The following is a 16843-nucleotide window of genomic DNA, read 5'->3' on the forward strand; positions in this document are numbered from 1 at the left end:
AAGATTTTCAAGCTTGAGGGCTGGGTCTACAAACAGGACTGCATTTTGGACTATATCCAGGCTGAATAGGGTCTTTTCCTGCTCACCGGGAAAGGGAAATGACACTCATGGAGATCCTTGGTTGTCTTTTTCCTCTGCCAGGAGTTATATGCTGTGTTCTGTTTTCTCATTAAGCTTTTTTTTTATGCCAAATTTGTTATAGTTTTCACAGAAATACCATGATCAACAAAGCTCGGCAGTTATGTATATGATGCTTGCCAAGCATAAACAAGAAACTCAATAACTATAAATCACCCAGCAGTGAAAAAGCCCCACCCTTCCCGCTTAAACCTTATTTTTAAGCACAGTTTTTGTGTTGTATTTGACTAGACCCTAACAAAGTGGTCAGTGAAGGAAAAGTTGATTTGGAGAATAAATTCCACAATTGTGCATACTCGCCTCCCAATTTACCTATATAATCTACTCTCCTAGTCTCACCCACCTACCTCCCCTTTCCAATTTCAACCACTTAGGCTGTGAATGATGCTCTATGGCACATCATTATTCGAAACGAAGACGCTTTGGTTCATAGCAAGAGCAGGACTCACTTGTCAAGCTGCAGCACAACTTTAAGAGTGGTGAGCAGGCCAATCCTGGGCCATTAGTCAGGCAACTTTCATCCACTCATGCAACGTAATAGCTGGAATACCCGCTGACCAATTTTACCGCTGACGGAATTCTCCGTCTGACCAATTTTCCATATAGCACTTCCATGAACCATTAGGGCATTCTCGAAGCATGTCACAAGACAATAGTAGCGGTACTTCGCCTGCCGTAGGCTCCCCACCCATCCCGTTTGTGGCCAAATTCTAAACCCTAATGCTACCTACAGCTGTAAATACCACTGAGGCCCTGTTCAACTTATGAAAGCAATAATATTGCTGCAAACATACTGCATATATTTGCTGCAGAGGAAGTACAGCCCTCCATAGCCAGAGGAGGATATTACCAGATTTAGGCCAATATATGCAACTGCCTGCATCCTCTGGAAATCTGCAGGGTTTATTAAGCAGGACATGCTGCATTCAGTAACCATCACAGGGTGGCATACTATCCCTGTGTCACCAGACCAGCAAGGGATTCCCCAAAGCACATTCCTCCAGCAGAGATGAATAACATGGCACTTAAGGGGCCAAGGCGAAAATCGTGCTGGGCCTCATGCAGCAGGACTGTGAAGGAAAAAAAAAGAACCTAACCTCGTGCTGGACTGTATTTTGAGATAACAATTAGACATTCAATGGGAAGGCAGAAGCAGTCCCTTGCATGGGAAATGTGTAGAAGTGTAAAACCACATGATCAGTGCAGGGGCATCATAGTCATGAACTCTCACACTGAGAGATGAGAATGGTTGATGGAAGACCTGAGATAGCAAATGTTGCTTACCTGATGTAACAGGTGTTCTCACAGGACAGCAGGATGTTAGTCCTCACAAATGGGTGACATCGAGGATGGAGCCCACCACGGAAAACTTCTGTCAAAGTTTAAACAGAACTTTGACTGGCCCCTACTGGGCATGCCCAGCAAGGCACTGACCCTGCAGCCAGCAGGGGTCTCCCTTCAGTCTGATGTTCAAAGCTACAGGCAGTGCCTAGAAAGTAAAAACAAAACAAACCCAACACCGCGGGGTGGCGGGCGGGTTTCGTGAGGACTAACATCCTGCTGTCCTGTGAGAACACCTGTTACATCAGGTAAGCAACATTTGCTTTCTCACAGGACAAGCAGGATGGTTGTCCTCACAAATGGGTGAGTACCGAGCTGAGGATGTCCTGACTTGCACCAAATGCACCCAACGACGTGCAACAGGCACTACAACTGGGGTGGAATTTGGTAAAGGGCATCCGCACCCTACCGGGAAGGTGGAAGGGTGTTGGTACATCACGTTGGAAAAAGGTTACGCAAGACAGATTGGCCGAAGATGGAGTCCTGTCTTCCAGCTTTGTCCAAACAATAGTGGGCTGCAAAGGTATGGAGAGAACTCCAGGTTGCAGCCTTGCAGATGTCAGGAAGCGGCACCGATCGAAGGTGTGCCACTGACGTAGCCATGGCCCTCACAGAGTGTGCTTTGACACGGTCTTGAAAAGGGATGCCCGCTTGCTCATAGCAGAAAGCAATGCAGTCCGCCAACCAGGAGGAAAGAGCCTGCTTACCCACAGGTTGTCCTAACTTGTTAGGATGGAAAGAGACGAATAATTGAGTGCTCTTCCTGTGAGAAACTGTACGGTCTAGGTAAAAGGCTAGAGCCCGTTTACAGTCTAGGGTATGCAGGGTCTGTTCTCCAGAGTTGGAGTGGGGCCTGGGAAAAAAGATAGGTAGTATGATGGATTGATTAATATGAAACTCAGAAACTACCTTAGGTAAAAATTTAGGGTGAGTGCGGAGTACCGCCCGGTCCTGCAGGAGCTTAGTGTAAGGCGGATAGGTAACTAGGGCCTGTAATTCACTAACCCTGCGAGCTGAAGTGATAGCCAAAAGGAATAACACTTTCCATGTGAGATACTTTAACTCACAGGAGTGCAGAGGTTCGAAAGGAGGTTTCATTAGACGACCAAGAACCAGATTAAGGTCCCAGGATGGGGCCGGAGGCCGTAAGGGTGGCTTCAGATGGAGCAAGCCTTTAAGAAAACGTGTTACTAGGGGTTGTACTGAAATAGGGACATCCTGTACACCTTTATGGAAGGCGGCTACCGCACTGACATGCATCCTAATGGAAGAGGTTTTAAGACCTGATTCAGAGAGATGCCATAAATAGTCCAAGAATTTGGAGATTGGATAGGAAAGGGGATCAAGGGACTGAGAAGTGCACCATGATGTGTACCTTTTCCATTTGTATGAGTAAGACTTTCTTGTGGAAGGCTTTCGTGAAGCTATCAGGACTCGAGAAATGGAATCTGAAAGGTTGAAAGGCTGAAGGACTAACCTTTCAACATCCATGCCGTCAGGGACAAGGCTTGGAGGTTGGGATGGAGGAGGTATCCGTCGTTTTGAGTGAGCAGATGCGGGTCCTTTCCCAGAGGAATGTGCCTGCGGATGGAGAGATCCTGGAGTATTGGAAACCATACTTGGCGTGGCCAGTAAGGTGCTATCAGGATCATGGTTCCTCCGTCCTGGCGTAGCTTCACAAGAGTCTTTGACACAAGAGGAAGTGGAGGGAATGCGTAGAGCAGACCGGTTGTCCACTTGAGGGAGAATGCATCCCTCGGCCGAGAGTGCTGGCTCCGAATGAGAGAGCAGTAATCGTCCACTTTGTGGTTCTGAGGGGACGCAAAGAGGTCTATGCGGGGAGAACCCCACTTGTGAAACAGAGAGGTCGCTATCAGAGGATCGAGTGACCACTCGTGCGGTCGGAAGACACGGCTCAGCCGGTCTGCCAATACATTGTCTACTCCCGGCAGGTAAGTGGCCCTGAGGTACATGGAGTGGGAGAGGGCTTCCGCCCAGATCTGCGCAGCTTCCTGACACAGAAGGAAGGAGCCTGTGCCTCCCTGCTTGTTTATGTACCACATGGCCACTTGGTTGTCCGTCTGGATTAAGATTATCTGATGAAAGAGATGATCTTTGAAAGTGCGGAGCGCATAGCGGATTGCTCGAAGTTCTAGGAAATTGATCTGGTGTTCGGCTTCCTCGTTGGACCATAACCCTTGGGTTTGAAAGTTGTCCACATGGGCTCCCCAACCGATGTGAGAAGCGTCGGTGGTTAGAATTACTTGCGGATCCGGTGGAAGAAAGGGTAAGCCCTGAAGGAGGTTGACCTGAGTCGTCCACCAGGTTAAGGATAGGCGCAGCGCTTGTGTGACTGTGACTATGGAGGACAGAGGCTGAAAAGCTTGAATCCATTGGTGTCGTAGAGTCCATTGTGTTACTCTCATGGCTAGTCGGGTCATGGGAGTGACTTGAACCGAGGATGCCATGTGTCCTAGGAGAATGAGGAACTGGCGAGCCGTGGCCGTATCTTGAGACTGGAGCTGGTGAGCTAGGGACATGAGAGTTTGGACCCGTTGAAGCGGAAGGTAGGCCTTTGCCTGTAAGGTGTCCAAGTCTGCCCCAATGAAAGATAAGGTTTGAGATGGGACGAAGCAAGATTTCTCGTAATTGACAAGAAACCCTAAGGAAAGGAGTGTGTTGATTGTCAATTGTAGGGAGGACCGGGCAATCTGAGGCCCTGATTAGCCAATCGTCCAGATAGGGGTATACGTGGACACCTTCCTTCCTGAGGAATGCTGCTACAACTACGAGGCATTTGGTGAAGACTCGTGGAGCAGATGCCAGACCGAAAGGTAGTACTCGGTATTGATAATGGTCGCGGCCTACTAGAAACCGCAGATATTTGCGATGGGATTGTGTTATCGCAATATGGGTATAAGCTTCCTTGAGGTCGAGGGAGCATAGCCAATCCCCTCTTTGCAGCAGAGGGAGTAACGTGCCCAGGGTTACCATCTTGAACTTTTCTTTTTGAAGGTACTTGTTGAGGGCCCGAAGGTCCAAAATTGGACGTAGCCCTCCTGACTTTTTTGGAATTAGGAAGTACCTGGAGTAAAATCCCTTGCCTCGTTGAGAGGGAGGGACAGGTTCTATAGCATTTGATTGCAAAAGAAGGGATACTTCCTGTTGTAATTAAGTGGCTGGATAGACTCCATGCTTGAAGAGGCGGGGAGTCTGTCGGAAGAGTTATGAAATTGAGGTGGTAACCCTGTGCGATAATTGCCAGCACCCACTGGTCTGAGGTAATCCGTATCCAATGCTGCAGAAAGTGGCACAGACGACCCCCTACAGGGATGTGGGGGAGTGGGATATGGCATGTGCTCCGTATCGGGAAGTCAAAGGCCTGCCGCAGGCCCGGGAGGTGGGGCTACAGCAGGTCTTTGTTTCCGAGGTTGGCGTAGCTGAGGTCTGGTGGAGGATCGAGCCGGACGAGGCCTAGTCGACGGAGGGTAATAACGACGTGGCCGAAAGAATGACTTTTTAGAGTCCTTCTTAGGTGGTGGTTTGGAGGATACCTCAGATGGAACAGACAAAAGTTGTTTCAACGTCTCGTGGTGATCCTTCAATTCCGCCACAATCTGTTGAATCTGTTCTCCGAACAGATTGTCCCCCAAGCAGGGTAAATCGGCTAGACGATCCTGGACCTCTGGGCGAAGGTTGGATGATTTTAACCAAGCCCAACGTCTGGCTGAGATGGCAGTAGCTGAGACTTTCGTGGAAGCATCGAAGATATCGTAGGCCGTTCTGATCTCGTGCTTCCCAGCTTCAAATCCTTTGTGAAGGAGGGCTTGAAGCTGTGGCTGGTATTGGTCCGGTAATGTGTCAGCGTAGTCCTGCATCTGTTTAAGGATAGCTCTGTTGTATTGAGTCATATAAAGTTGGTATGAAGCTATGCGAGATATCAACATAGCCCCATGATACACTTTCCTGCCCACACTATCAAGGAATTTGTTGTCCTTGATAGGGGGAGTGGAAGAGTGTGGTTTTAGGCGCTTGGCCTTCTTTTGCGCAGACTCAACTACAACAGAGCGATGATCCAGTTGAGACTTCTGAAATCCTGGTGCTGACTGAACGAGGTATGTTGAGTCAGCTTTTTTATTAACTGGTGACACAGATGAAGGTGATTCCCAGTTTTTCTTTAAAAGATCCAGAAATACCTGGTGAATGGGGATGGAAGCGATGATTTTTGGGGCATCCAGAAATTGGAGCAGCTCCATCATTTGGTGCCTGTCATCGGTCTCAGATTGCAGCTGAAAAGGCACAATTTCTGACATCTCCTTTACAAAATTTATAAAGGAGAGATCTTCAGGAGGAGATCGTTTTCTACTCTCTGTAGGAGATGGTGGGGATGGTAAATCTGTATCTGAAGATGTATCATCACCCCAGGTATCATAAGGATCATGTAGGGCTTGCAGTCCTGAAGGACCTGGTAGAGGATCCAAAGGCATCGATGGAATCGGTGCTGCAAGCGGAACTGTGAACGGCATCGAGGGCTTCGGGGGTACCGATGGAATCGGTGCCGATCTTGGAATCGATGGAGCCGAAGGATAAATCGGTGGAAAGGTATGTGAAGGCACCGATGGAACGACACCGGACGGGGGAATCCGGAACGGGGTTTCTCCTGTCGATGAATGTCCTTCCGGAGATGATGGTGTAGTCGGTGCTACTGGAATCACCGATGGAAGGGCGCGCATGAGTGCCTCCATACGATTTAGTATCGGTGCCAACGCTTCCACTAGAGGCTCGGTGGTCGGTTCCCTCCTCGGTGGCAGAGTCGGTGCTGAGGTCGGTGCCTGAGGCGGTGCCGGAATCGGTGCCGGAGGCGGTGCCGGTGGAGGCTGGAATCTTCGCATCGCATTCTCGATGGCCTCCTGGACCAGCCGGTCCAGTTCTGCCCGGAGACCAGGGGTAACCATACCCGGCTCGACGGGAGAGGGAGGCTGAGGCAGGGCCGGAAGTACCACCGTAACCGGTGGGATCACGGCCCCCGCACTCCGGGAGGGTGAGGGTTTCCTCGGTGCCTGCGAACGAGACGTGGACGGTGCCAGGTCTGACAGAGGCTTTTTCGTCGGTGGCTCGGCCTGTTCAGAGGTCGATGGTTGTGGATCCTCGACGGGCCGAGACTTGTGCCGTCGATGGCGATGCTTATCCTTCCGATCTCCTCGCCCATCCGGGGAGGGGACAGGAGTCGACGGCCGAGAAGTCATCGGTGGAGGACGGTCACCGGAGGGTTGACGATGGTGGTGCAACTTCGACGGTGCCGGTTCCGATGACGTCGATGCTATCGATGGCGTTGGGGTGGGTGCATGGAAGAGGAGCCCCATCTTCTCCATCCTGGCTTTACGACCCTTAGGTGTCATTAGGGCACATTTAGTGCAAGTCAGGACATCATGCTCACTTCCCAAACATAGAACACAGACCCGATGGGGATCTGTGATTGACATAGTCCGGGTGCAATCCGGACAACGACGGAACCCCCGTCGCCATGGCCTAGGGCCAAATTTAGCCGCGGGATTGGTAAGTGCCAACAGGCCTCTAGGGCCAAAATCGACGGCAGTCGATGAAAATCGGCAAAAAACTTACCGGCTTTCGCGGAGGTGACAAAAATTTGTCGAAGGGAGACCCCTGAGGGGCAAATTTTCTTCGGAAAGAAAAAAACCGAATTCCTGTCAGGAACGTGGTAAGAGAGCTCCTTTCACCGCGTGGCAACTGCTGCGCGGAAAAAAGAAGACTGAAGGGAGACCCCTGCTGGCTGCAGGGTCAGTGCCTTGCTGGGCATGCCCAGTAGGGGCCAGTCAAAGTTCTGTTTAAACTTTGACAGAAGTTTTCCGTGGTGGGCTCCATCCTCGATGTCACCCATTTGTGAGGACAACCATCCTGCTTGTCCTGTGAGAAGCATTTTTATCTGCCATGTTTCTGTGCTACTTAAAAAAAATCTCAGGCGGCTTGCTCCGCCGACCCCAGGATACTGGACCAGAGTAGATACCTGAAAATGCCTGCAAGAACGAGTATGGGCACGAGTCATGCCCCAGACTGGGGTCCCGAGATACCTGTTTGACAAATGCAGAGATGGCAGACTAGCGAACAAAGCAGAGGTAGATCGGTGTCAAAGAGAAATTTTATTGAACAAACTGTAGAATGCAATGCCCGACTCGGACAGAGTTTTGCCCATCAACAAGGGCTGCTTCAGGGGCTATATCAAGAATTAAAATAATAGATTAATATTAAAAATAATTACATGAAAGTAATATTTACATAAAAATGTTAATATAATGATATATCTAAAAAAATATATAAGTGGGTACTTGCATATATATTTTTAGATATATCATTATATTTACATTTTTATGTAATTATTACTTTTTATGTTATTTTTAATATTAATCTATTATATTAATTGATATAGCCCCTGAAGCAGCCTTTGTTGATGGGCGAAACTCGGCCTGAGTTGGGCATTGCATTCTACAGCTTGTTCAATAAAATTTCTCTTTGACACCGATCTACTCCTGCTTTGTTCGCATTTCTGCTATATTGGATTGGCTTCCGTGTTGTTTTTTGAGATGGCAGACCATACAGGGATGGACAGACGAACCTCAACATTGTTACAGAGTATCCAACACAGCGTTTATAGAAAATGCCAGGTAACAATGGCGCCTCTGTGCTTAACCTCAGCACTGCGGCAGTGCCTGGTACCCAAGCAGTGGTGCTTCACCCTGCCGTCAGTGAAGCAAATGGGCCCAACTTAGTAGTGCTAGCCCTGGTTCCACACTAGCATAACAGCCCATGCCTAAGTCGTGGCATGTTCCATGGCATGGACTGACACCAAAACTGCCAGTATCTGATTCGATGCATTGCAAAGGAGCTGACCATCGTGAAGTAAGCGGTAGTGCTGATCCCGACCATGCTGCACAGCACCCCATGGTGCCTAACACATATGGTGCCACCTGTCAATAGCCTCTGTTGGCAATCAGTCACCTCTGCACTTATGCATTTGGCCAGGATAGCCCAATTTCAAGGCATGGCTTGCATGCTGACAGTGCTCTACACTGTCATTGCCCTGTATGGTGCTTACCATGTTTGATGGTAGGAACAGCGCCCCCAGCATACCACAACATCAGTGGCACTGACAATTACACTGATGTCCATTGTGACGGCCTTGACAGTGTCTGGTAGCACCCATAGCACTTGGAGGCAGGGTTGGTAAATTTTAAACAGCTGCGCAGGCACACATGTACATGCGTATGCTGGCTTGCGCCTAAGGACGCAGCCATTTTATAACATACGTGAGTATATGAATGCATGTCATAAAAAAGACTGAATGCAAGTATATGTGTACACAATTTTATATGGACGTGTGTATGTGTGCGCAAATGCCACCTCTACCGCTTAAGTGGGGGAATTTTATAAGGGATGTGTGCCAACGCCAGTACTAATTTTCCCAGTTCACCCAGTTAAGGGCTAGGTCTTCCAAACCCTCCCAGGTTATTAGTCTGCCTTTCCCCCTGTTAGCCCCAGCCCTTAAAACCCCGCTGACTAGCCTAGTTTTTTTTGTTTTATTACTTACATGCCATCTACAGCAGTAGTAAAGTTATGCGGCAGGAGTCCCCAGCGTGTGCTTGTGAATATAAATACTTTCGCACACATTTCATGTTAAAGTCCTAGAATGCACATGTCCCGCCCTTGCTCCTTCCAAATCCATACCCTGCCCCTTTTTGGGCTCTCTCACTGGTGAGCATACCAGGAGATATGCGCGTACATGGGCACCTTATAAAATCTGCGTGATGCGTGCTGGCCAGACATACTCATATCTCCTGGCTTTGGCACAGACCGGGCTTTTAAAATTCACCTGATAGACAACTCCCACCAGTCTCAACCATGCCTGCAGCACTATGGCATCAGCCTGCGCTCACAGAGCTTCCACAACATTGCCATGGCAGCAAGACATCGATGGCACTTGCTACATCTATGGTGCTTGATGACGCTCCCAGTGCCCAATAGTATCTTTGATGCCCGTGGTGCTTGATGGAAACCACAGCATTTGACAGCGTCGACAGCAACCACGGTGCTCAACAGCAATGATGGCGCCCATAGTGCTCGACATTGATGGTGCCCAATGGCACTCGACGGCATCCATGCCATCAATGCTACATGTCTAACGTTTGACCACTGGTTTGGACGTGCATGGGCGACTGATTTCAAGCATGACACTAATGGTACAAGCAGAGAACGGACCTTCTCTTCTAAGGAGACTGCTACAATCCAGGGTTTTGCTATGAAACTATAGAGTTAAAGCTGTTAGAGATTAGTCCAGAATGTTGATCTACTTAGAGTTAGACCTTGAGATGCATGTTAAATCGTCTAATGGTATTATAATGTTGCTGCTACTCAAAACTATTTACACCTTTGTAATGTGAAGCTACAAATGTTTGTATGCTAAATTTCTAATATGCTGTAATCTGTTTTGAGTGAATCCTGTATTCAAAGACGAAGGAAATAAATCCAAGTAATAAACAAATATATAAAATTAGCAGATAAAAAAACCGCAGACATCAGATCAGCATTACAGTAATCTGAAATAAAATGATGATAGATTATAACACACAGACATTAAGCAACATATCTGTAGATAAGAGTTAATTCACATTTGTTATTAAATTAAAATTTGCACATAACCTACTGATTTGCCTGCTTTTATGAAATGCTGAATATGTTCATCTATGGGCATCTATCTGTGAGATGAACACACAAAAGCAAGTCCTGTCTCAAGGCCACATGAGCCATTACAGAATTAAAATTTAGCAGAATCAGACTAGAAAACTATTTCTCTGAGTTACCTTGATAAGCATCAGGGCTTCACTAAGTTCTGCGACATCAATATCACTCTCCTGAAGCGGAAAGAAGCAACAAAAGAGAACCATCAAACCAGACTGAAGAACAGAATGGCACACACCCAAAGAAATGGTACATTCTTTCAATAGATGACTTATGGTTAACATTAGGAGTAAAAAAAAAAAAAGTGGTCATATTTTTGCATTGGATTTATTCTACATATAAAAAGAGAGAATTTTTTTTTCAGTCATTTCCAAACAGAAAAAAAGTTTACCTTGGTGAAAAATGTCATGCGATTTTTTAATTCGTCTAGTTGTTCTTTATGTTCCAAATAGCGCAACTGCAGGTCTTTGTTTTGTTGACTTAACTTTTCATTTTGATCTTTGAAAAGGGGAAATGAAAAAATAAGAACATAAGAAAATGCCATACTGGGTCAGACCAAGGGTCCAACAAGCCCAGCATCCTGTTTCCAACAGAGGCCAATCCAGGCCATAAGAACCTGGGAAGTACCCAAAAACTTCACTAAATCAAATCTTTAGAAACTAAAGCATTCTGAATATTTTCAGCTGCTTTCTATGAATGCTGTAAAAACCGCTTGAATCTAGGACATATGCATGCTTACATTCACTTTCACTTTTCTGCTTTCCCTTACAACATCTCTTCCAAAGATTTATTAAAGAAATAAATCAAGAGGCTTTCCCAAAATTCTATACTTTAAATTCTCATGCGCCCATTCTTTACCCTACATTATTGTTATATTTAATGTAATACGATGGTAATAAGGAGCAGAGAGGTGGGTTTCTCAAATGATGTGTCTGTAAGTGGGATGTAGGGTATCTCAACACAGACTGAATCACTGTAGAAAGTCTAATGCAAGGTTCATTATATAAAGAGGTTGCTAGTGAAAGTCCCGAACCCCGATACGAGCCGTGTTTCGTCACAGGGCTGTCTCAAGGAGGGAAGCAACCGATAGATAGTATGGTATGGTCAAATAAAGGCATATATTGGAAACAATTTTGGTAGGGGTAAAGCAGTTGCTTTGTACGTATAATTACTAAACAACTGCTTTACCTCTATCAAATTGTTTCTAATATATTCCTTTATTTCACCATACATTTGGTTGCTTCTTCCCTTGAGAGAGCCATGTGACAAAATACGGCTCGTGTTGGGGTTCAGAACTTTCATTAGCTCCCTTTTGAATCTTGGACTTTATTACAACGTGATATGTTTGGTACATCTTTATATAACAAACCTTGCATTAGACTTTCTACAGCGATTCAGTCTGTTTTGTGATACCCTACATCCCACTTACAGACATATTTAATGTAAACAATGCCGTTTACCCAAGTATATTTGGTACCTCAGTGAGTCTCTTAATGCTGCTACACTAACAATTGGAAGTGTAATGAAGAGGGAAGAGTCTGTCCTGATAAATTAAGAGGTGAAATTATAGGAATTAACTGAGATGATCAGGCATAGATTCTGTCTTAGACTCTTATTATTCATCCACTGATGCTATAAACACAAATTACTAATAATGATACAAGGGAGACAAATATTTTAAAATAATTCTACTCCAGTAAAACATCATTTATCCAGAATGATCGAGACCAAGGCCATTTTTCCAGGTAATGAAAGTTCTGAATAATGGGAGTTTTTTGACAAAAGCAAGCAGAGTTGTTTACCTGAAAAAGGTCTTCAATGGAGGCACCTTTTTTGAAGGTATAAACAAACATGTAGTTAAAGGTAAGCCGGTTAATATAGTTTATTTGGATTTTCAGAAAGCATTTCACAAAGTCCCCCAGGAGAGACTCCTCAGGCAATTACAAAGTTCTGGGATAGGAATCAATAAGAACATAAGAAATTGCCATGCTGGGTCAGACCAAGGGTCCATCAAGCCCAGCATCCTGTTTCCAACAGAGGCCAAACCAGGCCACAAGAACCTGGCAATTACCCAAACACTAAGAAGATCCCATGCTACTGATGGAATTAATAGCAGTGGCTGTTCCCTAAGTAAAATTGATTAATAGCCATTAATGGACTTCTCCTCCAAGAACTTATCCAAACCTTTTTTGAACCCAGCTACACTAACTGCACTAACCACATCCTCTGGCAACAAATTCCAGAGCTTTATTGTGCATTGAGTGAAAAAGAATTTTCTCCGATTAGTCTTAAATGTGCTACTTGCTAACTTCATGGAATGCCCCCTAGTCCTTCTATTATTTGAAAGTGAAAATAACCGAGTCACATCTACTCATTCAAGACCTCTCATGATCTTAAAGACCTCTATCATATCCCCCCTCAGCCGTCTCTTCTCCAAGCTGAACAGCCCTAACCTCTTCAGCCTTTCCTCATAGGGAAGCTGTTCCATCCCCTTTATCATTTTGTTTGCCCTTCTCTGTACCTTCTCCATCGCAACTATATCTTTTTTGAGATGCGGCAACCAGAATTGTACACAGTATTCAAGGTGTGGTCTCACCATGGAGCGATATAGAGGCATTATGACATTTTCCGTTCTATTAACCATTCCCTTCCTAATAATTCCTAACATTCTATTTGCTTTTTTGACTGCTGCAGCACACTGAGCTGACGATTTTAAAGTATTATCCACTATGATGCCTAGATCTTTTTCTTGGGTGGTAGCTCCTAATATGGAACCTAACATCGTGTAACTACAGCAACTGTTATTTTTCCCTGTATGCAACACCTTGCACTTGTCCACATTAAATTTCATCTGCCATTTGGATGCCCAATCTTCAAGTCTTGCAAGGTCCTCTCGCAATGTATCACAGTCTGCTTGTGATTTAACTACTCTAAATAATTTTGTATCATCTGCAAATTTGATAACCTCACTCGTTGTATTCCTTTCCAGATCATTTATATATATATTGAAAAGCACTGGTCCAAGTACAGATCCCTGAGGCACTCCACTGTTTACCCTTTTCCACTGAGAAAATTGACCATTTAATCCTACTCTCTGTTTCCTATCTTTTAACCAGCTTGTCCTACTGCAGATTCTTAACTGGTTAAAAGACAGGAAACAGAGGGAAGGACTAAATAGTCAGTATTCCAAATGGAGACAGGCCATTAGTGGAGTAACACAGGGATCGGTATTGAGACCTGTGCTGTTTAACATTCAAAAGTGATCTGGAAAAGGGAATGACAATTGAGGTGATCAAATAAATAATGGATATAGTCAGTACAGAAATGTTTTAAATAAATAAATTTAAAAACTTATATCTCCCCTTCCATCCGTAGCTCTGGGAAGGCAATAAAGAACACATATATTAAATACATAAACAGAATTAAAATGGTACGGGACATGACATACGTAAATTGCTACGAGTCATGATAACTGAACAGTGGTATGATTTATAGAGGACACAAAGTTATTCAAAGTTGTTAAAATAGAAGCAGACTGCAAGGTACTGCAGACGGCCCTTGTGAGACTAGGAGACCAGGCATCTGAATGGCAGATGAAACAATGTGGAAAGTGCAATGTCGATGCACACGGGTAATAATAAACCCAAGTACAGGTATACAATACTGAGTTTTGTATGGGGTCTCACTACTCGGGAAAGAACTTTGGAGTCCTTATGGACAATATACTAATATCCTTGGCTCAGTGTGCCTATTCCGGCGGGATGGGCTCCACTTTAACCAGAGTGGAACCAGGTTATTGGCACCAATTTTAAAAAGGAGATAGCGAAGCTTTTAACTAGATGATGGCACAAAGCTCACAGTCACTCAGAAGCACATGGTTCGGAATGATCTCTGAAGGATACTAACAAAGCGGGAATGTTATGTCATCCCAATAGAGAGGATGCAATAAATGCTAAAATACCCCAGATACTGTTAAATAAAGAGCAGACTGAACAGAAAGATTCCAATTATCCATGTCAACTGATAAGCAGGTTGTTAATATAAACAAAATATATACATTGAAATGTCTGTATATAAATACTAGAAGTTTAAAAAAATAAGATGGAAGAGTTAGAATGCATAGCCCTGAATGAAGAGATAGATATAATTGGTATCTCAGAGACCTTGTGGAATAAGGATAACCAATGGGACATTGTGATCAGGGGCGGATTGGCCTATCACGGAATCGGGCATCCCCCGGTGGGCCGATCGCCCAAGTCACATGGTCTGCCGTGCGCGGCCGTGACAGAGCCGCGCTCAGCAGACCATGTGATGTGTCCTGGGCCGGCTTGGGCGGCGAATACCCGGGCCGGTCCGACATCGTGAATCTACCGCTGATTGTGATACAAGGATAAAAATATTGCAATGATAGGATTGCTCAGATTGGGGGAGGTGTGGCCCTATATGTTACAGAAGGCATAGAATGAAACATGATAAAAGTTCTACAGGAAACAAAATGCACTGTAGAATCATTATGGATAGAAATTCCATGTGACAAGGGAAATAGAATAGCAATGGGGGTGTACTATGGTCTATCTGGCCAGAATGAACAGACATGCTAACAGAAATAAGGGAAGCTAACAAAATTAGCAACACAGTAATAATGGGTGATTTAAATTACCTCAGTACTGTCGGCATAAATGTCACATCAGGACATGTTAAGGTGGCAACGTTTCTAGATGAAGTAAATGACTGTTTCACGGAGCAGCGGCTACAACCAACAAGGGGGAAGCTATTTTAGACCTAAACCTTAGTACAACACATGATTTGGTGAAAGAAGTAACAGTTAGGGCCACTTAGCAATAGAGCTATTAACATAATCAAATCTGACTTGATAATTGGAGGGAGAACAGTAAGGAAATCCTCACATATGGGTGACATCATCGATGGAGCCCTATCACGGAACACTTTTGTCAAAGTTTCTAGAACTTTGACTGGCACCTACTGGGCATGTCCAGAATGGCACTAACCCTGCATCCAGCAAGGGTCCCCCCTTCAGTCTCGTTTGTAACAAAAGTACGAGCAAAAAATAAAATAATAAAACGTAAGTGAGCCCAACTCCGTAGGGTGGCGGGTGGGTTTCATGAGGACTATAATCCTGCTGTCCTGGGAGAACACCTGTTATAGGTAAGCAACTCTGCTTTCTCCCAGGACAAGCAGGATGGTAGTCCTCACATATGTGTGAATAGTTAGCAACAGGATGCCCGAATAGAGTGAACCAAAAGCACCCAACGATGTGCCACGGCACAACAACAGGGGTGCTGTTGGGTATGAGGGGGGTCTGAATTCAACAGAGAGTCGCAGGTAGGAGTTGGATTATTAAACTGGAAACAAATTACGTATGACAGACTGGCCAAAGATGGAGTCCTGTTTGCCAGCCTTGTCGAGGCTGCGAAGGTATGGAGAGAACTCCACATGGCAGCTTTACAGATGTCAGCAATAAGTACGTAGCGGAGGTGCGCTACTGACATTGCCATGGCTCTGACTGAATGCGCTTTCATGTGTCCCTGTAGCGGAAGGCCTGCTTGTTGGTAGCAGAAGGTAATACAGTCCGCCAGCCAGGTGGACAGGGTCTGCTTGCCCACCAGAACTCCCAGTTTGGTTTTATCAAAGGGGATAAAAAGTTGGGTGGACTTCCTATGGGCTGCAGTGCGTTTCAAATAGAAGGCTCGTGCACGTTTTCAGTCCAAGGAATGCAGGGTCCGCTCATCTGGGTGTGAGTGAGGTTTTGGAAAAAAGGCAGGAAGTATTATGGACTGATTTAAATAGAAATAAGAAACTACCTTTGGCAGAAATTTAGAGTGAGTGCAGAGTACCACACGATCGTGGAGAAATATGGCATAAGGTGAGTATGTTACCAGTGCCTTTAGCTCACTGACTCTGCGAGCCAATGTTATAGCAACTAGAAAGAGCACTTTCCAAGTGAGATGACGGAGCTCGCAGGAGTGTAGAGGCTCGAATGGAGGTCACATGAGCCGTGCTAGCACAACATTGAGGTCCCATGCAGGAACCGGAGGACACAATGGAGGCTTTAGTTGTAGCAAGCCTCTCATAAAGCGCCCTACAAGGGGTTGTGCTGAAATCGCGGCATCTCCTATACCTTTGTGGAAAGCGGCTATGGCGCTGATATGCACTTGGATGGAGGAAGTTTGTAGGCCAGACTCCGAGAGGTACCAGAGGTAGTCCAGGAACTTCGTTGTGGGGCAGGAAAAGGGATCTATTTCCTTTGTCGTGAACCACAAGGAGAACCTTGTCCACTTGTAATGATAAGATTTCCTAGTAGAAGGCTTCCGTGAAGCTACGAGGACCTGGAACAAATTGTCAGAAAGGTTAAGGGATTGTAGTATCAACTTTTCAACATCCATGCTGTCAGAGACAGGGAGTGGAGGTTCATATGATGCAACAGTCAGTTGTTTTGCGTTATTAGAGTTGGATCCGTGCCCAGGTGAATTGGTTGTTGGACTGAGAAGTGGCGTAGGATGGGAAACCAAACCTGCTGCGGCCAGTGAGGGGCTATGAGGATCATTGTGCCCCGGTCTTGTTGTAACTTAACAAGAGTCTTGCTGATGAGTGG

The 16843-nt window shown here is 45.6% G+C and overlaps 1 protein-coding gene across 5 annotated transcripts in view; it reads right to left on the reverse strand.

Moving 5' to 3' along the window:
- RPGRIP1L (RPGRIP1 like) overlaps positions 1–16843 on the reverse strand; it is a 375908-nt gene that overhangs the window by 195962 nt on the left and 163103 nt on the right. For all 5 annotated transcript variants that reach the window (XM_029608561.1, XM_029608562.1, XM_029608558.1 and 2 more), the window contains 2 exons: positions 10622–10728; positions 10353–10403 (listed from right to left, as the gene is read on the reverse strand). In XM_029608561.1, the coding sequence (XP_029464421.1) occupies positions 10353–10403; positions 10622–10728 (158 nt within the window). The remainder of the gene's footprint in view (positions 1–10352; positions 10404–10621; positions 10729–16843) is intronic.

This window comes from Rhinatrema bivittatum, chromosome 7, assembly GCF_901001135.1.
Source record: "Rhinatrema bivittatum chromosome 7, aRhiBiv1.1, whole genome shotgun sequence".
In the NCBI taxonomy this organism is placed as follows: Eukaryota; Metazoa; Chordata; class Amphibia; order Gymnophiona; family Rhinatrematidae; genus Rhinatrema; species Rhinatrema bivittatum.